We start from the raw sequence: 27439 nt of genomic DNA on the forward strand, positions 1-27439 counted from the left end.
CCTGTAAAAGATAAAAATCTATCCAAACATTTTTATTTATTAAATCTAAACTTAATTATCCGTGCGAAATAAATACTCAAAAATACTTAATAAACAATATTATTGTCATTTTAGGACAATTTTTTGCCACCGATATGATAATAAACTAGCGTAATTCTGCAAATACTGCCTTTCAAAGATCAGAACACTTTGATTCTTAAGCCCATGTAATCTTGGGCAACAATTCTCAATTCTGAGCAATGCCTTAAACGTGGGGGAAACCGTTGTTTATTCTGGCTGTATTTAAAGGGGACCTATCATGCAAAATGCACTTTTGTACGTCTTTTATACATGAATTTGTGTCTCCTCCGGTGTGTCAGGGAACTCACCAAGTGTCAGAAAACACAACCCTCTCTCTTTTCCTCCATACCCAAATGGCTAAAATGCATGATCTGTTTGGTATTTTGAAAAAAAAAACTTCACAGACATGTTTTATATAGGTATGGCCCTACAATATATTATTCAAATATAGCATGATAGGTCCACTTTAAGCTAAACATGTAAAGTTTACAAACAGGCCAGGTCAGTAAAAATCATTAGGGGCAGCTATTGTATGATAAGTTCACAATGTAATAATTGTGACTGGACTAACCCTGAGGAAATACCTCTCTCACATGCATATGATAACAAAAAAAACTGTACTCAACACAAATCAATCACACACCCCTGATGAATATACGAGGTTAAACAAAGTCTATCTTTATAAATATCCTGCAGCCTGCACGCGGTTGAGCACACACACATGACGTTACTGTATATTCATGTAAACACTGCACAGTGGGTGACGACAGAGGCTTCTCTTCCTATAACCCTGACATCCTTGGCCGGCAGACAGGCCCCAATCGGCTTTGCTTCTTTCCATTGCAAATGAGTGCGGCAGATAGGTCTGCGGCTGTGGTTGAGAGCACTGAGCTAATACCTCTAATAGGAGCGCCAGCTGCCTCCTCTGACCACAGACACCACCACCACTGACGCTCAGGGGACGATTATCAGCTGCTCGAGTGTTGGATAACTTGATTTCAGATAGTTGTCTTGGAACTGAATGATACAAATTATTTATTTGTTTTACTCTGCCCCCCGTCTTTGCTCACTGTAGGTGTTGAGCTCTTACTGTTACATCCTCCAAGTTCATTGTTCACAGTCCACAGCCACAAGACATGTGACCTTAGCTGCCAGAGGGAACTAGGTCGGCCCCCGTGGAGCCAACAACAAGTCCTCTCCGCAGTGTTTATATCCACAGAGGGGAAGGAGGGGTTACTACATGTGACAAGAGCTGTGTGTCATATCTGCGTCTCACTGTGGCTCCGACATCAACTTAACCACTGGCCAAAAGGGACGGCTCCATCTCTCGCTGCCCTTATCTGTTTCCCACAGTCTATTTTTACTTTGCCAGTGTTTTTGTCTCTCTACCAGAGCAAGCTTTACTGGGCTACAAAAAAACCCAGGAGGCAGGAGTATGCTTCTTACATAGCCCATTTGGAATCTAAAAAGCTAATTCTTACAAGAACAGTAAAAAAAAGGAAATATTTGGATCATGTTTTTTTAATGGAGATAGAAGCCAGACAGCTTTTGGTGCTGCACTAAGACTCCCAACAATCCTATTAGCGGGCCCAACAGGATCAGGCAAGGACTGTTTCCAAAATGTAAGAGTCTTGCTTAATAAACCATGAGCAAACAGGAGAGCAGTTACAGAGCTAGTTTTCCTTAAGCTGCTTCAATTGCATTTGTTTTAAAACCGCTTGTTCCCAAGAAATGAATTCTACAAAGCAAATCTCAAAATCCCTGAATCCTCTTGACCACGCGGGACTGAGGGAAACAATACCTCGCACAGAGAAATCCAACCCTTCAGCCCAACACACCAAATACAAATCCAAGCCAGCAGAGGCTAACATGCTTCGACTGCAGTGAGTTCTCTAACAGGAACACAACATCAGATTTCACCAAAATAAAGAAAAACATGATTTTTATTACGGTCCAAGTGAAATGAAGATTAACTTAAAGCTATTAACAAGCCTGCTGAGTTGACTTGAACCATCTGTCCCAACAGATGCCCGGCTGTGCTAGGTGAGGGTTCAGCCTAAACTTAAATGCATCCTGTTAAACCCCAAAGCTCTATTTGAGATTCAATTTAAGGTTGTTTTTTTAACGGATTAAACTATCTTAAACTTTGTTATGCAATGCTTTTATTTATTTTGTTATATTTGAGCTTTTTGAATGGCTCCTTGGCCATAACTAATTAACAGATATACTGAGCAAGAGTATATAGATATTATTTACTAGAGAAAAACTGAAGGAAGCCAGTGGCTTCATGCTAACATTTTCATTGATTATCAGTTATTATAATTGAAATGAATAACTGCTGACTTGCTCACAAGTCATACATTACCCCAACATTTTAATGATATCACTAAAAAATATTCTATTTATATTTGAATTGTCAATAATTGTTGTTAGCTACACAACAACGTTTATGGTTGGTAGGCACTGTAGATACTAAATTGCACAAGTATTTAAAAAAGAAAAATGTATATGTCCCATTTGACATTAGCTTAATGCAGGGTTCATACACTTTTTCACCAATGATTTTCAATGACTTTTCCATGACCTTTACCTAATTTTCCATGACCAAAAACATTACTCTTTCTCAGCGTACCACTGAAAATGGTTGATTTGAACATGGAACAGGAAAATAAGGTCTGCATATGAAACATGTTGTGCCGATCTAAAACAAATCAAATGGTAGGCTTACTAGCTTCACGCTAAAGCAACTAAAATCTCTCACCAGCAAAATACCATCCATCCATCCATCTTCTCCCGCTTATCCGTGGTCGGGTCGCGGGGGTAGCAGTTCCAGCAGAGAGCCCCAAACTTTCTTTTCCCTGGCGACATCAACCAGCTCTGACTGGGGGATCCCAAGGCGCTCCCAGGCCAGCGAAGAGATATAATCCCTCCACCTGGTCCTAGGTCTACCCCTTGGTCTCTTCCCAGATGGACGTGCCTGGAACACCTCCCTAAGGAGGCGCCCAGGTGGCATCCTAACTAGGTGCCCGAACCACCTCAACTGGCTCCTTTCGACGCGAAGGAGGAGCGGCTCAACTCCGAGTCCCTCCCTGATGACCGAACTTCTCACCTTATCCCTAAGGGAGACACCAGCCACCCTGCGGAGAAAACCCATCTCGGCCGCTTGTATCCGCGATCTCGTTCTTTCGGTCATGACCCATCCTTCATGACCATAGGTGAGGTTAGGAACCAAAAAAGGCCCGGTAGACAGAGAGCTTTGCCTTCTGGCTCAGCTCCCTTTTCGTCACAACGGTGCGGTAAAGCGAATGCAGTACCGCTCCCGCTGCTCCGATTCTCCGGCCCATCTCACGCTCCATTGTTCCCTCACTCGAGAACAAGACCCCGAGATACTTGAACTCCTTCACTTGGGGTAAGGACTCATTCCCTACTTGGAGTGGACAGTCCATCGGTTTCCTGCTGAGAACCATGGCCTCAGATTTGGAGGTGCTGATCCTCATCCCAGCCGCTTCACACTCGGTTGCGAACCGATCCAGTGAGTGCTGAAGGTCGCAGACCGATGAAGCCATTAGAACCACATCATCTGCAAAAAGCAGTGGTGCAATCCTTAGTCCACCGAACTGCAGACCCCCTCCACCACGACTACGTGAGTTGAAGGCCTCCTGAACTTGGGCCTCCTGCAGACGTTCCCAGTTCACCCGAACTACACGTTTGGGCTTACCAGGTCTATCCAGAGGCTTCCCCCGCCACTCGACCCAACTCACCACCAGATGGTGATCAGTTGACAACTCCGCCCCTCTCTTTAACCGAGTGTCCAAAATATACGGCCTCAGGTCCGATGATACGATAACGAAATCGATCATGGACCTTCTGCCTAGGGTGCTCTGGTACCACGTACACTTATGAGCATCTTTATGTTCGAACATGGTGTTTGTTATGGCCAATCCATGACTAGCACAGAAGTCCAGTAACAAACCACCACTCCGGTTCAGATCAGGGGGGCCGTTCCTCCCAATCACGCCCCTCCAAGTGTCTCCATCATTGCCCACATGTGCGTTGAAGTCTCCCAGCAAGATTAAAGAGTCCCCTTCAGGAGCCCCATACAGGACTCTTTCCAGGGTCTCCAAGAAGGCCGTATACTCTGAACTGCTGTTGGGTGCATAAGCACACACACAACAGTCAGAGTCAGCTGGAAAATGTGAAAATAAATAAATTAATTAAATGAATAGTGTCTGTTAATGTCAAGAAACGAAAAGTGTGATCAATTCATTAGAGGGGCTTCAATCAGCCTGATGGGGGGGACGAAGCCATGGTGCTGAATAAAACTCTCCGCCTCCTCTTCAGTATTCAGGCTGCGCCGTCACTCTCCAGAGCCACGCTCACACCACAGGCCTTGGCTCTCCAACTGTCGCTCACACTGCGATCTGATTTCAGGATAGTGCTCCTATCTGCTAAATCTGATAAAAAACCAAGCCAAGACTGATTTCGAAAAGGTTTCTGAGGTTGACAACGTCAGGCGTCAACAAATAAAATAAAGCCAAGAGTGTGATTATGTCGAATATGTTGGTCTTTATGCTAAAACAAGCTTCGTCCAGTTGCAGTGAAGTTTCTGTATGTGCAAAAGTGGTGGGGCAAAAAAAACATAGATGTCTATATATAAGCTTCTGCAGAGAGGTTCATGGCTGGCGAGGCACTGGCACTGACTCTTCAGGTTTACAAATATTATATTTTGACCTAAATCAAAATATAATATTATTTTCAAAAGCTTTTTTGTCTGATGCTTCAATTAATTTTAACAGACAGTTCAACAGAAGGATACCCACAAATTTAAATGTGATCATTTAAATATTGAATTGTTCTCTCTTAGTAAGATCCCATTTTCAATAAAATTGTGGTCTTACCTTGACTTGAAGATGAAGTCCATTTGCCTGTCCTTCTGGACAAAAATCTCTATTACTTTTTTGTAAAAGTCCTCCATATATTCTTGTAGTTTCAAAAGTCTATCATAAATCTAATCGATAGATTTATGATTTGAAAATGATAAAAGTAGGATATTATCTGGCTGAACAAAACGTGCATTTATCTGTACGTTTCCCACAGATCTTATTTTGAGCTATTCTCTAAAATCCTATGGAGAAATCTCATTGCTTTTTTGTGGAGGGAAGCCATGCGCAGCTTACTTCCTGGTTTTAGGACGCGTCTCTCGTCTCCTCTTCACACGCCACACTTTTCGCGGCACACGATCAGCCAATCAGCTCTGAATCATGTGAGATGACGTATGGTGGGGATGGCAGCACTTTGCCCCTATGGTCATTATTTTTTGCCACACACATTAAATAGGAAAATACTCTGAGCATGCGCAGTGTAGTTTTTACAGTCACCGTTCACTTAGACAGTGAGAGGGAGGGGCAGGATCGGGTTTTGTCCCAAATGGCTCTAAACAGCTCAATAGGCACACACTGTAGACACTAATTAGAAGAACACATACTAAAACAGCAATGTACAGACGAATCAGATGATTAAACATGATCTTAAAATATATTTTAATTTATTTTTTGCATTTTGTTGTAATCATTATTTTAATACTTTCTGCTGACACTAGGTGGGGCTGCCCCTAATGACCAGTCGCCACTGTCCAGTTGACTGTTAGCTCATTATTGTAGTCATAGCAGAGGGGGTTGAAGTGAGTGATACTCTGTTAAAAATAGTGAAAGAAAGGTGGTATATTTTTCCAAGTCTTTTCACAACCAAAATTGCAAAGAACTCATTATTTTCTGCATGTTTGTAAGCTCTTAAGTTAGCATGCCTGGCTAACTAGCTTACAGTAGTGATTTAGCCTACAGCGCATTACATTAGCTAACCTTGTTTTTCATAACTGAAATTTGAGAAATAACGTTTTCTTGGGAAAAAAAACCCTGCAGAATGGGGATATTTGATTAGTTTAGGCCAAGATGCTACTACCTTAGAGTTAATAGTATAATTAGGCCATATCATTGGTTGCAGCTATGTGCTTATTGCACTTGTCCTTTGTTGTATAGCCGTGAATAATAACTCCTTAATTAAGCTTGTGCATAAGTTAAAGACATGTGACAACACATGCTTTTATGGATTATTGCGAGAAAATGGCAATTAAATATGATACTCAGAGTTGTTGACTGTATTGCCAGCAGGATGCAAAGCCAAGGCTGGTCTGAGGCTGGCTCACTGTACACACTTATATTGAGCACATGAATTAACCAATATGTGGCAAGGGTATTAAATGAAGGCCACAAATTAAATCTTGTGGGCACACAAACATAAATCATGGCCTTTATTTATTTGTTTATCCATGAATGTATTCATTCATGTATATTCCTCGCTAAGGCAACTCCCAGCTCCCTAAAAAACAACGTAATGAAGAAAAATAATGACACATTTATTGATAATGAAATTAGCTTGATCAATAAGCCAAGTATGTTGGCTGCTGGTTTGCATCCATTAATTTTCAGAAGCTTCTCACATTGAGTTTACTGGAAGAGAGAAGGGGGCGCTGCTTGCCATTCTTCCTTCTAGCCTGTATGCTCAGGTTAATCCTCTATTCAGGCTGCTCCGTCTGCATCTTTGCTCGCCGGCTGGCATGCCTCCAAGACATAAGCTCGGGGAGGAGAAACAGATTTGTATACCTAGCTCAGGAGATTTACAGAACTAAAACTGCAACTGTGGAGACAAATGTGCCGAAACCTGCGGAGCTCCTCCAACACATCCCACTGTTGTTAGGATGGTAACTAAGTTCTTATGTCTCCACTTCCTGGCATGCAAAGTGAAAAAAAGTTACCAGGACACATGGAACTAGATATTCACAAATTTCAAATGAGATAAAAATCAAACATGGTGCTTGGCAGCGTGTCGTGGAAAACCCCGGACCACGGTGTCATCTTCTCCTAAGTAACATAATCGGCTTGGAAGGGCTGATGCTGAGGACCGGGTATGTTGCCTCGCTAAACACACAAACGAGGTGTGGCAGAGCCTATTAAGAGATCTGTGGACAGTGTGGTCACAATCTATATCCAGATATTATTAAGAACTATTTTTATTTAATAACTTATTATTATATGGAGAATACATGCAAAATCAGAAATAAAAAAAATTGTTATCAACTTGGAAATTGTCATTTAGCATTCTGGTTATTTATCAAGCAAACATGAAGCAAATGTTCTCCATTTACAGATTCTCAAATAGGAGTATTTTCTGCTTTCTTTGTGTTATATCATTTTAAATTGCATATATTTGGTTGTGTGCTGTCTGTCTGAGAAAATAAAAAATGTGCAACTGCATATTCATGATTTGGAAACCTGTAACAGGCACATATTACATTTTTTTCTATATTTAAAAAAAAAGAACATTTAATTAAATGAACTAATGAAATAATCATTTGTTGTAGCCCTTACCAAAGTTATGTTGTATGCAGCAGATTATGTTCCACTATTACGCATTACTTGATCAGACTACTACTCTCCACCAGTGTTTACAGTGGGAATCCAACAGGAGAAGAACTCAAGTCAAATCCAAGTCAGATCCCTTAATTCAATCCACTTGTTGTGGATTGTTCAGACTAATTGTATCACCTGCCAAGAGTCATCCAATGGTTTTGGCCCAGTTTACTCCTCACAGCAGTTGCCTGTTATGAATTCAGAGAAGCTTTTATGTCACTGAAGAACCATTTTATTTATTGATTCATTCATTTATTTCGAACAAGTAAAATAAATAATTACAAAACAAATGTTGCAGTGCATATGTGTCATGTAAGAGAAATCAAAACAAAAAATGACATTTACAACAAAAGCCTTAGCAACATAAACAGTGCCACATCTAGTGTTCGAAAAGGAGTGAGAAGAAGTATAATTTATTTAATCTCACCCCCTTGTCCCTAAATGATTTATTTATAATCTATAATCTGCAATAATTATCATTTTTTTGCATTATTATTGATATTATTAGTATTATTAATCTGCTTTACCTGTTGATTGACATATACACATATACATACACATATACATATACACACCTACATACTCACACATACACACAAACACCTTCCCCATCCCTGTACCTCGAGAAAATAATTTCTCTGTATTTCCAACTGGCTAATGTCTAGACATGGCTTTAGCTCCACATTCACACTGTTCCATCGTCTCACTCCACAGGCTGAGATACACCAAGTTCTTCTGGTTGTATGGACCCTATGAATTTCGAATTGAAATTGTCTCCTTGAACTATGTCCCCCCACTCGTTGAGGGAATACTTTTTGGATGTTATGATTAGCCTTAAACATGATTTGTGCCGCTTGGAATTCTACCAGGTCTGAGAATTGTAACAATTTTGACTGCAGAAATAATTTGTTAGTGTGATCAAGGTATTTGGCATTGTGAATGATGGTAGGGCTTTTTTTTGTAGAATAGATACTGCATGAATAGAACGTTTGTTGTTATTGCCCCAGATTTCAGCACAGTGATTCAGATATGGTAAGACTAGTGAACAGTAGAGAATGTGAAGTGATTTCTGATCTAGAACTTGTTTTACTTTGTTTAGTATGGAAATGCTTCTCGACAGCTTTGATTGTACATGTTTTATGTGTAATTTCCAATTTATCAATCAATATGCTTATTATTTCCTTAATTAATAAAAAACAATTTGGTCCATAACATGTCAGAAAAAATACCCAAATGCAGCTTTACATATATTAATTGATAAGATATCAAAACTGTTGCTTAAATTAAAAATAGCCAAAATTATTTTCTGTGCGTCATCAACCAGATTAACTGGTTTATCAATTCAGCTTTAGTTCCAATAGCGGCATGTGATTTGATGTAGTATATTGTAAAAGAATAAAACGTTTTTTTAAGCTTCAACTAATTGAATTCCCGATTCTGCTTTTTTTTTTACAGAATATAAAATGTATATGAAAAGGAGGCTGTGGCTCAGTGGACAGTGTGCTGGACTTCGAATCAAGGGATAGCAAGTTCAAACCCCACTGCAGTCAGCATGTCGTTGTGTCCCTGAGACACGTCACCCCAAATTGCTCCTGTGGGGATTGTCCACAGTATTGAGTATGTAAGTCGCTTTGGATAAAAGCGTCTAACAAGTGACATGTAAGGTAATGTAAAAAAGACAGATATTTATCCACTTTCAAACTGATGCCAACTCTACTGAGAGAGTGCAATCAAATCAATAAATATAGGATTGGCATTCTTGTTAATAATCCCATGACTTCTGGGAAACTGATTTCTCTGGGTTTTTTCACTATTACTGGCCTCGTAACCCACAAATGAAAAAGTCCAAACAACAAAGTGGATTGAACACGTGTTTCCAAAACGTGTTCAGTATGCGTCCCTATAATATCTGAGATAAAAAGTATTCAAACTGGTGCGCTGAACTGCAGTTAAACAAGGGTTTGCACAGTCGTAGCACAGTGAGACAAAATCCAACAGTGCACTGGGGCGAGACATTTGCCAACAAATCAGATAACAAACAGTTACAATAGCGAAGCTAAGTGAAGCCCGGATTCAGACGCTTCACTGCTACATGTAGCAAAGCATGAGAAGTCTCTTCTATGACAACAGTACATGTTGAAACAAAGGCCTAATTAAATACATGCCTTCTGTTGTTTTATATATAACTTTTTTAATTATTAAACCTGTGGTGACAGAGCATTGGCATGGAACTCCCTCCCACATCACATCAGAGACTGCACCGACCTCCCCACCTTCAAAACACTGACCAAAAATCACCTTTTTGGACAGGTTTTGAACGTGTGATTAATGCTGTGTCTTTGTGATAAATCTGGTTTTATTGCTCGACTTTTAAATTTGACTTCTTATTCCTCTGTAAAGCGTCTTCAGAGCACCTGAAAAGTGCTTGATAAATACAATTTATAATAATATATATATTTTGTTCTGACGTTGGCAGAGGTAGCCTTCCGAACTAATTTATCCATTATTGAGATTACTTTAACTATGATTATTTTTTGGGGCGAACGAGATATAGAGTAGTCGACTTATCGTTGCTGCTCTAGAAATAATAATTATTATTTTTTTTCTTACAGGGTTTTGAAGACAGCTGAACTGTTTAACTGCAGCCGTGCGTCATAACAATTTAAGACCCTTTAGAACAAACGCTAGCCTGTCTAGCCTGATGCAAGAGTTTCTCTTTTATCTCTACAAATAGCAGGGGACCAAAAAAAGTCTCAAAATGAACTACAACACAAAAGGAGTTTTGATGATGTAAAAACTACAATGGGGAACTCCCTGACTACTGTGCAGTTAATTGCAGTTGGAGGCTCAGTGGTGCTTCTAGTTTTCCTGCATTCCCGCTCCGCTCTGAACTCTGGGGACAATGTGGCGAGACTCTGATAAAAGCAGACACACAAACTCATCACCCTTTATCACCTTCAACCTCTCCCACGGTGACCTCAGCAGCACTGACGCCTGAGTGTGGGAATATCTCGCTGTCACTTAGAAAGCTGCCGTCAGTTCGGACAATAAGAAAGTGTTTTAGGTTGTGGCGTTTTCTGTCTTTCAATGTGGCAGAAGTGGTTTAATGGCTGTTGATCGACAGAAATGATTTGATGATCGATCCTTGTTTTGTTATTTTTCAGCAAAAATATCTGAAATATATGAATATTCAAAGTTTTATAAACTGTATCCTGCCTTTCAGTATCTTCTGATATTTCATGAATCAAATCAATTCATGAAATGACATTACACAGGATTTATTGCTAGGAAAATAGTTCCTATAGTTAGCTTTTTTTTTATTTCTTGTTTTTAGGGTTACGTTCTTTATAGCCATAAAGTATTTTATAATTATTATACATGAATTCATCATGTGTCCCCTTTTGTTGTTTCCTCCTCATTGTGAGTAAATCCAAATATTAATGGTGGTGTTTCCTCTCTGGTTATATGTATCTTTTCAAAACCAAATTAACTTACGGATTGCAAACAAGAGGCTGTGAATAAAAAAAGATAATAACAGCCTCCTTTTATATCTTTCATGATTATCCTGCATTATTTTTGGTTTAATGCCAAAAACCCCTCCTTTGTTATTTTCTGCATCCAGTTCAAAGTTGCTGCAGTAACAATATAACTTCCCGCACAATTAAACCTCACTTCATCATAAAACTGCTGCGTGACAATTACTCTTTTTCTCTGTTGTGCCTCCGGGAGGTTAAATTAGGGGCCTATCAGCGAGGATAGTCACTTTCTTAGGCCAACAACTCATTGGCATCATTTACGACATTCAGACCTCCAAGATGAGCCTCTGTGATCGCGCTGTAAGGACCAACAGCAGTCTGGGGGCAGGGCTGTTTCCCAAGTTCTTCTTCCTGCTTGCACCAACAGGCTGTGAGCTTCCAAGTCTCTGAGCGGCAGGAGGCGAATGGATTGTGACATGGAGATGGCGTCGTGCAGATTCACCATCTTTGCCATTTGAATAATCAGCTTAGTGCGAGGTGAGAGTGCGACGCAGGGAGAGCACACTGTCAGCATCTTGTTATTACGCACAAAGGTCATCGCTTCAGTCCCCGACACTCGGCTTCATCTGATAAACTTCACTCACTCTTTGCTCCCCGGCTGTCCATTCACACACTGCATTAAAGCAGCACTCTGTGGCTCCAAATGAAAAAACGGTTTGGACAACGTGGACTTCAATACCCAGAAATCCTGTAACAAATTGATACTGTTGGCGTCACAGCGAAAGAACCAGAGGATATTGTTTCATTTTCAGCAAGGCCCAGATTTGTCACTTTCTGTGGGCGGGTAAACGAGCACACCAGGCAGGACAATCTCATTTTGGGCAAATTGTCTGAGTCTAAAGCATGTGTGACTGTAACATGTGATTTCTGTGTCTGTTTGTGTCTCTGCAAGGATTGATATTTATTGAGGACAGGATGTGGGAGGATCTATTTGGAGGCGAGTGCAAAACCTATCAATAGTTTATCATGGAGTAATTTGCCTGGAGGTTAGGTGTTTCACCAGAAAATTCATTTGTATCATTTTTATTTCAATTTAAACTTTAATAAATGCATAAAACGTGGTTGTATAATTGAAGAAAAATTGTAAATAGAGATGAATTTTCGGTGAGGATCAATACAGTTTCAGTCTTATAATACCACATTTAGTTTTAAGCTAATACATTACATTTCAAATAAGAAAAAGCAATTACAAATAATGTGGTTTGAATCTAGTTTTTACTATTGTTATTCAGGTTGAGCAATTCCACAAAGTAGAAAGAATTTTGCAGGCATTTGTAAAGGCCCTGTCACACTGTCCCGAAATTGACACCCGATGGACACACGATAAAGGAAATGTTCAAATTCGGCTGTGATCGTAGCAACATCGGGCCATTCGTGAGGGCATCTAAGCCATCGTATGACCGCCGGTGGAGTTTCTCAGGCTCCGGCAGCAACTTCGTGAGCGGCAACTTCGTAAGGCACTCGTGAGGGCATCTTGTCAAATCGTGTCATCTTCGTGTTATCATCGGTGCATTCACATTCACTCTGATCGGGGCGAATGCCCGATGGCACCGATGATAACAAGATGCCCTCACAATGGCCTTACGAAGGGCAAAATTGACACACGAATTCAACACGAAAATGAACCTTCGCAAGGTCCTTCGGCAATTTTTTGGCATGCCAAAGATTTTGCCTCCGCTCACGAAGTTGCTGCCGGAGCCTGAGAAACTCCGCCGGCGGTCATACGATGGCTTAAGATGCCCTCACGAACGGCCCGATGTTGCTACGATCACAGCCGAATTTGAACATTTCCTTTATCGTGTGTCCATCAGGTTGTTTTATTGCACAACAAAATCATATAAATATATTATGTAAATAACCCAATTTGTGTTCTGTGAAACTAAAAAGGATATAATATATTATTTTGAAGGACAGTTGACAGGAAATTGTTGTTGTTATGGAAACAACATTACGGAGAAAACGTAATATTTTCTACATATAAAGACGGATAAAGTAAAGAACAAAGTCTGAAGATATCAGTGCAGTATCATAGTACTGTAACATAATTGTTTTTGGTACTTTCATTGCAGTTTTATGTCTTAAATGTAATGTAAATGTTGCCTTCGTGTGTGGTTCGGGGCCATCTTCGTGCGAAATTCACAATTCCATATTCGTGTGTCCATCGGGTGTCAATTTCGGGACAGTGTGACAGGGCCTTTAAAAAAAACACCAAAGCTTCACTTCTGAGTTTATCTTATGCACTTTATACTTGCAGGGTTTTATGAAGATGTGTTAACGTTATGAAGGGGCCGGCTTGGTGATCACAGGGAAAATGTTTTTTAAAGTTGGACTTTACCTTCAAGCCTATTTCATTCCGAAATTTTTTATTGAGAGAGTCTGATAATAGAAATTAAAGGTGGGGTAGGTAATGAATATCTAAAGTGCTTTCACAAAAAATCCATAAAAAAATGTCATCTGTAGAAGCCGTATACTGTAAAAAGTACAACCAATCGCTTTAGCCGGCCCGGTTAAACGGATTGGATGGCCTACCTGCCTGTCAGCCTTCCATCGGGGCACAAACTTATCTCGTGCCCTCATTGGTCATGTGCGCATTCGTGTGTGTTGGAGGAGGGGCTCTGTAAGGAAGTGGCAGATTTTCTCCGGTTGTGTATTTTCCAATTCTAGCGATCTCGAGCCGGTTTCTCAAACTTACCTACCCCACCTTTAATTAAACTTTTTACGCTATTAATGAGAATGTGGCCACTTAGAAAAATAACTCCAAACTGGATCAAAGACCCTAAAACTGAATGACTTTTACACTATAGTTTGACTTCATAGGAAGACATTTCAGAGGTCTAAACAAGGTTGAACAGACATTCCAGCGAAAGCAAAGTCCTGACACATCCACGCTTCTTATCACTTTTTAGGGGGGGTTCATGTAGTGAATGCTTATATTTGTGGGCCATAGTAAATGTTTTGTCTACTGCAGAAGAAAATGAAGTACAGTATAGACGTTAAGGTCAATTTAAAAGAGTCAGCTTACTTCCTCCATCTCAGCCCTGCATAAAAACAAAATGTTCTTAAAGTCTGAACCAAGTCTACGCACAATCATATTGCACTTGATACTTTCTAAATGGGACATGAAGCATTATGTTTTGTTCACAATAAATCTAAAATATCTTCTGCAACATATTACTTCAATATGAGTTTAAGAAGATCTCTTTTAAATTCAAACTATCACTTGCTGATGTTTTTCTGTCACAACTTTAAAAACGCTTGAATTAAACAACTGTCACATCTTATTTCTATGAAGCATAAATCCCTTTGGGTTTTCTAATTTGTAAGCAATTAAAAAACAGCACAATGGACGGTGAGAACTTGCAATGTGCATGAAAACATGAAAATAAATCATGTATCATGGCTTTAACTTTAGCAATGTTGAGTATCTTGAGATCAAGGCGGACGCAATTATATCAAAACAAAACGGTGCAGTCCATATGAAACACTTTGGCAGTGAAGCAAATCTCCTATTTCTGAAAGTAAAACCTCCGAGGTCTAAGCGAGCCAGAGCAGCAACACATTTCCCCTTTAATTATTGCCATCAAATACAGCAACAGAAACACAAATAGCCAAAGCAGTAAGTACAAAATCTCACCACAGAAATGGACTCCAAAAATAAAACCAGGAGCGGCTGTCATCAAAGCCTCTGATAATGTATCGACTGAAATAAATCCCAGATGCAAGACCAGGCTTTGAAGATGCAATAAGGTGGGTGAGCGTATCATAAAATTACAATGCTGTCAAACCCAAAGTGACATTTGCCCCAACTAATACCAGAGGACAACAACTCAATCACTGCTGAGATGTCACAGTTAAGCCTAGGACCATAGACTATAAAGCCGAGGACAGACATATTTATTTCCAAACTTTCACAAGGACTTCATCTTCAAGGCTCATTATGTCATCCAAAAGCCGACGTTCGCATTCTCCTACTACCACTTTTTTAAAGCTGCATTGATCAAATGTTTGATATTAACATTTGATCACCCAACAATGTTGGCCATAACAAACAAACCCATAGAAAGTCTCTCATCTCGAATTGCCCTTGAAGCCTCTTTAAGCTCATTGTTTTGGTTTTACGGCTATTTTACAACAAGGTTTCTTTCTTATTCAACTTGTTTCCCGGAACTCAAGTTCTTAATGAACAACCTTCGACAAACCCACTGCACACTTCCCACTAATCACCAAACACCTAAATATAACTTAATCCTAAATATAACTTAATCCTAAAGACAACGAACTGTTTAGCAGAGACAGATATCCTTTTCAGGAGTTGGTGGAGACCAAAACTGAGCTAAAATAAAAATAGAATGAAAGTAGCTCCATTACTGTTGCGTGTGTAAACAGGAAACTGGGATGTGTGTGTATTTTGTGATGGAAGTTGGATTAGGTGATGAATCGTGGGCTGTAGGCGCACCACTGTAATGTAGCCGGGGAGCTAACTGCTAACTTGCTTGTCTGTCAACGTTAACTGTCATTTAGCTAGCTACATACCCTTGATAGTGCTGAGCTAGTTCAATCCATATGTAATAAATGTAAGAGGTGTAGAGTACGTGCTATCAGGGTTGGGGAGTAACTCGTTATAATAACATTTATTATACGTTATCAAATGATGTTATCAAATTTAAAACCTGTCATTTTTTAACCACTAAATTATTATATTATATTATATATTACTGAAAGAAAAATACGTAATTGAACCAAGTTACTAAAAAGCTGGTGATTACAAAGGGGGATTATTTATTTACATTTTTTTTATTTTGTTGCCCAGTTCCAATCTTAAATTCAAGTTATATTGAAGTACCTATAATACAAGTGTTTTAGTCTTAAAATATTGTTGTTTCCAAAATATTATACAAAATAACACTTTTGATTAACTGTTCATTCTTTTTTTGATTAATAAAGTGCATTTCTTTTTGTTAATATTATCATTTGTTCTGCTGTTTTTTTAGCCTTTGTTATTTCTATATACAGATACAGAGGGAGTCATATGAAATGTCTCAGGGTGAAGCAGCAGAGTGAAGCAGCTGTACCTTGGAGATGAGCTCGTCGTGGTTGGCCAGGTGCGCCCGGCAGTGGATGCAGCTGTAGGTGCGGTGGCAGCTAGGCAGGTAAGCCTGGAAGGTCTTTGACTTGGTCATCTTCACCATGTCAGTGGGGCAGGGCTCCTCGCTGGTGTCCGGGCTGGCACTGGAAGAGTTGCAGCTCTGCTGGACTTTCTGACAGAAGAAGCACTGGAAGATGCAAGCCAAAGCCGCCGTTGTTGTGGAGTGGGTGTGTGGCACGCTCCACACAAACACCACAGGAGAAAATCAAACCTGCAGGGCCAAACGGAAAAGAAAATGTGGTGAGAGACGAGTCCCATACTTTCTATTTTTAGAGCTCATTACTTGTATTGCCTTCCCAATATTAAACTCTGCTTGTTCCTCAGAAGCAAGCATTTGATCCATTATGTGATCACACCCGCATGTTGTTGTCTACCAACGGGGCTGTGCGATGATGCAACCTAATATTATGACACGCCAAACCAACCATTGTTCGTGTAAAGCCACAGAACGCGTTTCACTTGATCACAAACTACTTTTTATTTAAAGTCTACATCAGGAGCATCAGGTTTTTCTGTTTGTTTGCATGACAGGAAAAGCATGTTTTTCACAAAATCTCTTTAAAGCAAGACAACTTCATTCACTTCAACGTTGTGTTTTATTATAATAGGCTGGGGGGGCTGTGGCTCAGTGGGATAGGGCGCTGAACTTAGTGCGCTGAAATTTGAATCAGGGGATAGCAGGTTCAAACCCCACTGCATGTCGTTGTGTCCCTGGGACACTTCACCCCAAATTGCTCCTGTGAGGATTGTCCACAGTATTGAGTATGTAAGTCGCTTTGGATAAAAGCGTCTAACATGTAATGTAATTATTATATTATTATTGGGATAATTACTGTATCTATTTAAAGTACAATTTTAGAATTTATATTATCATGTTTATTCACAATTATTATGGCATGCAATATAATAACAAATATGTCCTTGAACTGTTGATAATTACACAGGAAACAGTACATCGAGACATCAGTTTAACAAGACGTTACTTATGGTACTTGTTTTGGTAGCATCAAGCTATCAATTGATATGTGCTAGGTTTTCTAATCAACCAGAATATGTATTTATTTATTTTTGTAGTTTGGGCTATCATTTCTATCAATTATCATGAACAGATTGTACTGTTCAACAAAGTCAGAAATCTTTTGGTTTGTTAATAACCCCCGTGTTTGGAGAACTACGTGCAGACTACAGCAGCGAGTGCAGTTTGTCAAGTTGAACCAGGAGGACAGTCTGGAAAGTGTAACTGATGTCCAACCCAAATAATTGGAGTTATAACTTTACTGTTTGCCTTTACAAATGAGTTTGGCTAACCTCTGGGTTTGTTTACGGACTGTCGGATCATCTGCTCGTGTTTCTGGCCCCGCCGGACTCCTCTTTAGTGTCCTCGTTCCCCGATCTCTGCAGAAGTGTTCAGGTCCTCTACTCCAGTGAAAGTTCCAACTCTGCAGTGAAGAAACAAGAACATATATAAACATACATAATATACTATGAGAAGTACACATTTCAGAATCATATACATATCACTGGATTATAATTATTGATGATTTAATGGCCTCACTTATATGATGATTTAATGCATTTGTATATTGCTTAATATTATAATATATCAATAATAATATTTTTGGGTGATATATATTTTGTTATTAATAAAAACATCTAAAGTACCCCAATATATTCCAGCAATTTTTTTACTCGATACAATTGTCATCACTTACAGAAACCCAAATTATAAAACATGTGATCCAAGTTGTATACAAATGGAGCATGATTTGATCAAAAGCATAAACAACAAAACAGGGGAGACAAAAAGCACACAGAAAAATACAGCATAACAGAAAATACTGTTATAGAAGCTTCCTCATGTTGTCAGGCTGAGATGAGTTTAGCGTGCCTGCAGGGGAGTCAGGTTTACAATAACATCTATTCAGGCGTACAAGAAAATACTGTGTTTCAACACACAACATGATTTACTGTCGAAAAGCAAAACACTTTGAAACCAACATTAACATCGTCAGACACATTAGGTTTTATCCAACCTATTCAATAATATATTTTCTCTCCCTCCTTTAATATGTATTCCACCCTTTAAGACCCTTATTATTTATCTTGTTTATTGACTTATCAGATTTATTTGTGTGTTTGCGTCCGTTGTTTAGAGGGTTATTAAACCTCAGCTGTCAAAGAAAGTGTTGTCCCTGTAAATATGTGTTTGGAGATGTATGATCTATGTTATCATCAAATCATAGCTTTAAAATCGTGTTGACGCGGCTCTGATCTTTATGGCACGACTTTGATTTTGGTGAAACTGGATCATATTTCATTTGAAAAAATGTGCCCCTGCTTTAGTGCCGACCTGTAGCATGCGAGTCATACAAAAACAATTTGATGAACTGATTGATAACGCTGCATTATTAAATAGTTGGCCACTTGGGGGCAGCAGAAGAAGCTATAAAAAAAAGATAACATAAAAAGTGCTGCAGGAATTATTCCTAAAACCTCATACAAGCTCAGTGGCTAACACAACATTTTAACATTCTTTTACGACATAAAATACGTTAGTTAATTTACCCACTTTTAATTTGGAAGCTTTTATGGGTCTTGAAATAGGCCTGGCTAACAAGTGACTACATGTGATTCCTTAACATCATCCCACTGCCAACAACTCTGTGTTAAGTCATGCATTCATTTGTATACTAACTTGTTGATGCCAGAGGTCAGAGGAGAAAGGCCAGACTGGTTCAAGATGATTGAAAGGCAACAGTAACTCAAACAACCACTTGTACAACCAAGGTATGCAGAAGAGCATCTCTGAGCGCACAACATTCTGAACATTGAAGCAGATGGGCTGCAGCAGCAGACGACCCTCCTGTCAGCTGAGAACAGGAAACTGAGGCTACCATTTGCACGGGCCATAGAAGATTGGAAAAATGTTGCCTGGTCTGATGAGTCTCAATTTCTGCTGTGACATCATCTCAAACTGGTTTCTAGAACATGCCAATGAGCTCAATTTACTCAAATGGCTTCCACAGTCACCAGAACTAAATCCAATAGAGCACCTTGGGATGTGGTGGAACGAGGGATTTGCATCATGGATGTGCAGCGGACAAATGTGCAGCAACTGCGTGATGCCATCATGTCAATATGGACCAACATCTCTGAGGGGTGTTTCCAGCACCTTGGTGAGTCTATGACATGAAGAATTAAGGCAGTTCTGAAGGCAAAAGGGGGTCCAACCTGGTACTAGCAAGGTGTACCTAATAACGTGAGTGTATATTAATATATATATATTATATATATACACACATACATAAATACATACATAGAGTGAGATGTTAATCACTGTAATGTAAAGGCAGTTTAGAAGTAAAGTATACTGTGTATTGCTAATATGAGTCGCAAAACTATAAAGTAAACAAGTAAAAAGGACAACGTTAAAAAATGCAGTGAAGTAGAAATATAAAGTATCATATTATGAAAATACTCAAGGGAAAGTACAAGTTTTTCAAAATTGCAATTCAGTACATAATTACAGATTGCATTCAATTGGTTACAATGCACACAATTGTTACCTGATACTTATGTAAAAGAGTATTTTTACTTATTTAAAAAAAAAAAATGCTAAACATTGTCCAAAAAATGGCAAGTGTATAAAATATGGGGAAACTACCTATTGTCTTTGAGTAGACGACAACAATCACCCTGCAGCATCCTGACAGTGAAAACACAACAGGCTTCAATGCAGAAGTCTCCAGTGGAGCTCAATAAACTGCAACAGCACTGAGAGACACAGAACAGCAGCCAAACAGAAAACAAAGAGCTTCCGCAACGCAACAGGAAGCAGCCCTGACCTGAAGCATGGCTGCCCTGCAAACACAAACATATTTACACAAGTTGGACAAGACAGGAGAAAATCTGTCAGACTGACCCCGTGCCCCAGACGAGACATATTTACATACATGTACTGTATAATCTGCACAGGTGCCAGGGCATAATCCCTGAATGAACAGGACACAATCCCCTTCTGAATTAGCCACACACACACACACACACACACACACACACACACACACACACACACACACACACACACACACACACACACACACACACACACACACACACACACACACACACACACACACACACACACACACACACACACACACACACACACACACACACACACACACACACACACACACACACACACACACACACACACACACACACACACACACACACTTCTTTGTTTGTTTTGGTCCCTGTAAAGCCAAGTTGCTCACTTCAGTGCATCTGTCAGCCCATGGTCTTATTTGTGTTAACTTTTTATGGTCTTACTTTATAATTTACTGTATGCTTCTTTGAACATTATGGCTGAAAAAACGTTTAAAGATTCCTTGAATCCTACAAAACATTTTCCTGACACGAGAATTCGTGATTCTTTTGTTACAGGCTTCCTCGTCACATGGTAGACCACCAGCACTACATTTGGGATTTCAACGATGTTTTCTTTATTGGGGTAAATCAAAAGAGTATTTGAGGGGTAATGTAAGTCGAGTCGACAGGTAACACAGCAGGAACAGCTGATTTACAAACTGAGCGAGGTGAAAACAAAGAGCACACTGCGTGTCTGGTAACCATTAACAGGAAGAAGTGTCCAGACAAAGACTCGCTCAACACACCACTCTATCTTCCCCTCAGAAAACAGCACATTTATCCCGACATGTAATTATACCAATATTATTATATTCCATATAAGTTAATTATTTCACGGCAGGCTCGTAGAGCCCCCCCTTTTCTAAAATGTGTTTATCCCCAACAAAGAGCAGCATCGCGAGCTCTAGTGAAACAGTGTCTGTGAATCCAGCACGACACCAGAACCAGGCTTTGCGGTAGACATGAACCTGATGCGGTACTCACCACCTGGGTCGGTTCGGAGCAGAAAGCAGCTGAGTGGAAAACTGCTTGCCGAAGAAAGACAGAGGTTTTTTTTCAGTTTGTTGTTGTTTTTTAAGTTGAATAAATCATTGTCGCCTTCCCGGGCTGTGGTCCATGTGTGATGCTGCCAGTTAGAAACTTATTGTTGTGTCCTTTAGGTGCTGACGGATCTCATTTTTCACAAAACGGGCTTTTGTTGTGTCTTTTGTGTGCGTAATGGACTGGCTCGTTACTTTGGTAAGAAAACGTCACCAGGTGGGAGGGAGATAGAGCTTTGACTGACAGACAGGGCTGACCAATGGGTGGTTGCGCAGCCTTCAGGCTCCCGTGGGAAAGATGGGAACCAGGAAGAGATTAGCATTTATGGTGGTAATACATGTTTTTTGTCTTTTGTTTTTTTGTCTGGAGTTGATCTAATGTTGTATTAGGAATGAATATCATATTGAATGTGTTTTTAAGCATGTTTAACTTAGTGCAAATCTTCTATTAAAATGTATTGCAACTTCCTAACATATGTAGGCCTACACAAACATTCCTTTATTACAATAACAATGTAATTTATATATGTGTATCTTGCGTGTAGTGTGAAGCTTATATTTCATTGGGTTGTAAAATTACAAATAAATACACCTTGAACTTTATGTGTGTGTTTATCTGTGACATTATTTTCATGTCAATACAGTTAGTTACTATGTAGGCTATGTAGCCTATGGTGTATGTTGTTTTCATGATGTAACTTTGATTATTTTTGACTATTTCTAGCCTATTCTATAAAGTGTTGGTTACGACATATGTAGCCTATCGTTATTTAGTTATTAAGGTTAATAAAGGTTATTCTTTTCCATGAAACCGTTTTCAGTTGAGGGACGGACTGGCCATTGGGAATACCGGGAGTTTTCCCGGTGGGCCGGTACCGATGTGGGCCGGTCGGACAATTCACTAGCACCCCCCGTTGACAATTGACTAGAGTTGGGCCGGGCGAGTTTCCCGGGCTGATTTTTAGTCCCAGTCCGCCCCAAGATACTATATTTTGGATGTTTAAGAAGCATTAGGTAGTTGACACCAATGTGTACTGCTTTAAAACATTTAGTCAAAAGCATCACATGCTAAGTGTTGATGTGTCAGAGGGATTCACTCAACTAAATCATTAAAATGTTGTGTCAAAAGCACTGAACGTTTTTATTATTATGATTTGACATAGCTGAAGTGCATATTTCCCATGCAATTGAACGTGACTAACCGAGAGGAGGAGGGAGTGCGAAGCTACCCGGATGTGTAAATAAATACAAGATTAGAATATAAATCCGACTTCTTTCTCTATAGAAAAACATACCATAGTGGTTTGTAATGGACAGGGACCACCCAAAGCTCTTTGTATTATTTATGGGAAAGCCACATTTTGTTTATTTACGTTTTTGGCACGTTTTTCAATTAAATGAGCAATTTCTATTTCTGTATTAATCCCACTGTGGAATGATCAAGTAGCAGAGTGGGCTCACATCCTTCAACAGATGGAATCCTGCCATGTTTTATAAGGATGTCAAAAACTGAAAAACATACAACCTAACACACACACACACACACACACACACACACACACACACACACACACACACACACACACACACACACACACACACACACACACACACACACACACACACACACACACACACACACACACACACACACACACACACACACACACACACACACACACACACACACACACACACACACACACACACACACACACACACACACACACACCAGGTTAAGTTTAGAAATAGATCAATAGATGCCTCTGCCAGGCTATATATTTAGACCATTGAGACATAGCTGACGCTCTCATTTTTCGTTTACAAATTGAAGAACAAAACAGCAGCCTGGCACACACAACACCACCTCCTCCTGCTGCTGCACTGTTTGTCTCAGTACTGCATCATCCTGACATTGAACAGATCCATATCTGAAATAATGCCTAAATGCTTTAAGAATGACATTAAACGAATAAAATAACTCAAATGAAACAGCAATCCGGTTCTTTTCTCCCTAACAGAAGCCTGCCCTCGTCCTTGCTGCTGACGGTGAGCACGCGCGTCCGCTTCGAGACTACAGCCATAACTCATCATTGACTCTTATTCATTTCTTACTGCCATTCATTAATGAATAATATGTTGACTATGTTGTGTTGCAATACTCTCCAAAAGAGTTGCTTCAACATATGGACGCATGTAAACAACATGGCACACTGCAGCTTCCCTCATGGTGCGCGCATGAGCGTTATGAAATCCATCCCTTTTACTGTGTTTTTGTCGCCTGTTCACGTGGCATCATAAGCCCCCCAAAAACGGACCGAGATCTGCATCCAGGGATATGATGATGTTGATAATAGCCAGAAATCATCATCCGCTGCAAGGAGAAGCACATCGGTGTTTTCATTGCTCTTGAATGTAGCGCAACTCGAGGATCAAATTGCAAAACGTGTCTCATTAAATAAAAGAGACATGGCAGTATAATAAAGTGGGTTATTTTAGACCCACCGTTTTAAATCATGCTGAACTATCATCCTAGAGGAGCAGGAATACATAAGAAAAAACGACAAAAATACCACTCTTAGAGTTTACAGAGAGTATTGTGCAAATGTGCTTGTTACCAGAATGTTAACATGGTTTTCCTGCAGTGAATAGTTGATTAGCCCTACATGTACATGCATCACAACACACAAGAAACCTAATCCTGCGATTAATTTAAGCTGTACAACACAAATACATAAACAGCAGGCTATAAATCCCCTTGTGCAACAGGAAACAAACATACAAAACAGATAGAAAGTCACTTCCAATAGACACAGTTTAAAGTGTCTGATGTGATATAACAGCAGGTATTACAGTCATTATTGTGACAAACGCACGCGTGTCCTCGAGCAGGTCACTGGCGCGGCACTCACCCCCAAAACACTTCTCCTTCCCCCTCTTGGAAACCAAAACAACCCGGTGAAGGAGGCGCTTCCTCCGCTGGAGCTGCAGGATATTATTACAAAACATGTAAAAATGATAATGACACCTTCACGGTCACATATAGCTATTGGGAGTCTGTGTAGTTTGCGCAACGTGCCAGTAAAAAGTCTGCAAAAACATCGATGGATCTTCACTGCGCTCTTGTGCCAAATAGTTTTGCGTAGAACCGTGAACAACTCGGGATTTCTCTGTAGGTCCGGTTCGAGTATATTCCCATCCGTGAGGCGGGTCAGAGTGTGTGCATGTTGGAGCAGCTTGCAGCTCTTTGAAGGGGTTTAACCTCTATAGCTTCTCCGACATCAGCGGCAGGACAGGCCGAGCTGTCCCGTCTGCGGCCTTATTTATACTGAAATCCTAATCAGCTCCGTGATGCGCAGCGCGCTCTGAATAATGCAGAGACACATTCACGACACCGGATATTTCAAAGAAGACTGTCTGCTCGGGTTTAAAGTGTTTATACTAGGATGGGGATTCATTGGGTGTGCTGGTTTCTGTCTAAAACAAAATATCTAAAGTGCAGAATAAGGGCTGTTTCATTTCTTCTACCGGTGCTGCGTTTACGTGCTGCGGGACATAGGAGAGTTTGGAATGGAGCGCACAAAACAAAAAATGTCTGTCTGAACCATAGGTCTGAACATATCCAACATAAGAATCACCCCAAAGCACATTTGATTTGTAGCCATTCATCACCACATCACAGGAATTCAACGGAGATAAAAATCAGCAACGAACACAGAACACACTTAAAAATATGGTTTTAAAAAACGTCAGAATTCCTGTTGGTAGACCTACCAACAACAAGGGAACATTCTAGGCCTACCTGTTGATGAGGGCTTTAACACATCTGGGTTTCTCTCATAGTGGATGGAGTAGATCCTTTTTCATTGGGATATTCTAGTTGTAGTCAAGTCTGGGTTATAGGCCTAAGTAGGCCTATGATGAAACATTCAGCATGGGACAAAGAACGAATCAGCCAAAGTAGATCCCAGTTTGGAGTATGATTTAATTAGATATTAATAGTGTTAACTGTACACGTATATTTCAGGCTGAAAGGGGGGTTGTAAACTTTCGAATATACTTTGTCACCACTGTAGGCCTACGTGGATATTTCATGTTTTTTTGTTATAACGATATAGGAGAAATCATGTATGCCATGTCAACAGCTGATAACCTGTTAAAAAGTCAATCTCCCCCCCCTTTTTATCGTGTGCTTCAGTATTCAACTTTTACTCATCGTGTATCTTATAGCCTCTTAAAGGTTAAACACTCCGGCTGCTGGGTGACTTTCAGCTGTTACTTCCGACCAAAACAACTGAAGGCACGTCTTCATCTCTAACATCTCTTATCTTTGTAGAGGTACGTGAAGGCATCAGCAGCCTAGCTACACAGCCGCTTCTACAAATAGCCACCAATCAGCGAGAGGGAGAATCTCGAGTCCGGCCCGATTCCAAACCTCTCAGCGAAGTGACCAGAACACAACTCCAGTCATATTTATTGGCGTTTCTTTTTTGTAGAACCTCTTCTAGTTTTCAAATATGAGATCCTTGGTTTTTGCAATCGGACTAATCCGTTGAGATTGAGGGCGGGGCTACACACCCACAGCCAATCAACGCAAGGCCAGACGCTCGACAGCGCGCTGGCGTGCCTAGTTTTGTTTTGGTTGTGCGCGCCACCGATACGCGTGACAAAAGCCAGTTTCCCACAGCGCGCATGTGTGGCCGCATTACAAGCACGTGGTCAAGAAGGGCAAGTAAACAAACCCCTTAAATCAATACAGTTGATTCTTTTTAAATATACATTTGTACTGTAGATGTATGATACATAATTGTCAGGGTTACAATCTTATTTTCAGAATAGCCTACTGCTCACAAATACATTATTATTTAATCTTGATTGCATTTCCTTAACTTTCTTATTTAACTGTATTTATTTTTTGTTTTTTATAAAGCGTTTGTAAAGCAAATGGCACACATTGGTATTCATGTTTGCAGATTTAGCAGGTTAATTATTTGTTATTCTTTTTTAAAGACAGAGGATTACCCAACTGTGTCAACAATTTATTGAAAACTGAACCTTTTAATGTTTTGCAGGCAACATAAAGTGAATGACATTATTTTATGAATCACACTGCTGAATGGACAAAGGACAGACTGCAGTAGATGTTATAGCTGGTACAACAGCGCCCCCTAGAGGACACTGTGGCATTCCACTACATCACACTACTATGAGTGAGATAGTAACATCTTAATTAACATTAAGGCTTATTGTGCCATAGATACACTATTATCTATACTACTATTTTCATATTTTGTTGCCAAAAGATAGATTATTAATTAAGAAGCATGCATCAAATATGAAAGATAAAAGTAGAAGTTCCAATAATTCATAATTGTTAGGGCTAGGGTTACTTGAAATTGAATTTACAGTTTTTCTCGATTGCTAACACACTAAAATTCTACATAAAGCACATTTATTTTAACTGACACTCAACGAGCAAAACATCGGCTCAAATCTCCAAACACGTTTTCAGCTTTTCACACAATTTGCAAATCAACATGGCACTTTGTGCAAACCACTGCACACGTTTCACGTTTCTTCTCTCAGTCCTTCAGATAAACGACAAAGACATAGTGGTTGGTCAGTGTCTGTGTTGCATAAAAGTAAGTTTACCACAGTACATTGTGAAGGTTGTTTGTAGTTATAGTATGCAACATGCCAACAATTAAATTACAGTAATGAAGTAAATACGTTTCACACAACAGACATAAGCACTGATATATCATGAATTATGCAGAGCTACAAACTGGTAACTAACCTGTTTTCAAGTCTAAGTGTCCGGATTACAGAGGCGACAATAAATCGGCTTGGATTAGGCTGAACCCTCCGCCCAGCCTCTCTCATCGTCACACCATGGTTGTTAACATTTCATTTCATTAGAGAGTATTCTTCTTTGTCCACGTCCTCTCCCTCCAGCTCTACCTCTACCTCTCATTCTTCCTCCTCTCACTCTCACCCACCTCTTCCTCCTCCTCTCACTCTCACCCCAGCTCTTCCTCTTCCTCTTGCTTCCATGTTGGCTTCCATTGTTGCTGTAAGAAAGTACTCACCTGTGGTCGTTTTATAGTGCTAACATCCTGATTGCTGAGCCAATAATTATGCTCTCAGGTGTTTGGTCAGGTGGAACGTGTTTCTTGATCATTGGTCCATGCGTGAGGCATTTTGAATATCAGTGTTTTAAATCAGCTAACACGTGACTTTATGTCAGATTCCTGTATC

At 39.9% G+C, this 27439-nt stretch overlaps 1 protein-coding gene across 4 annotated transcripts in view; it reads right to left on the minus strand.

Moving 5' to 3' along the window:
• The window catches only part of ypel1 (yippee-like 1), a 32387-nt gene extending 5150 nt beyond the window's left edge, over positions 1-27237 (minus strand). Inside the window, exons 1-3 of one of the 4 annotated variants that reach the window (XM_071204255.1) lie at positions 27181-27237; positions 17517-17647; positions 16135-16419 (exon numbers count right to left, since the gene is read on the minus strand). In XM_071204255.1, the coding sequence (XP_071060356.1) occupies positions 16135-16251 (117 nt within the window). In that variant the 5' untranslated portion in view covers positions 16252-16419; positions 17517-17647; positions 27181-27237. Of the gene's footprint in view, positions 1-16134; positions 16420-17516; positions 17648-21125; positions 21649-24093; positions 24689-24983; positions 25103-27180 lie in introns of those variants that run through there. The other 3 variants (XM_071204254.1, XM_071204253.1, XM_034092052.2) reach the window with 3 other exon arrangements.
• Between the last annotated feature and the right edge of the window lie 202 nt (positions 27238-27439).

Source organism: Pseudochaenichthys georgianus, chromosome 9 (genome assembly GCF_902827115.2).
Source record: "Pseudochaenichthys georgianus chromosome 9, fPseGeo1.2, whole genome shotgun sequence".
Lineage (NCBI taxonomy): Eukaryota > Metazoa > Chordata > Actinopteri > Perciformes > Channichthyidae > Pseudochaenichthys > Pseudochaenichthys georgianus.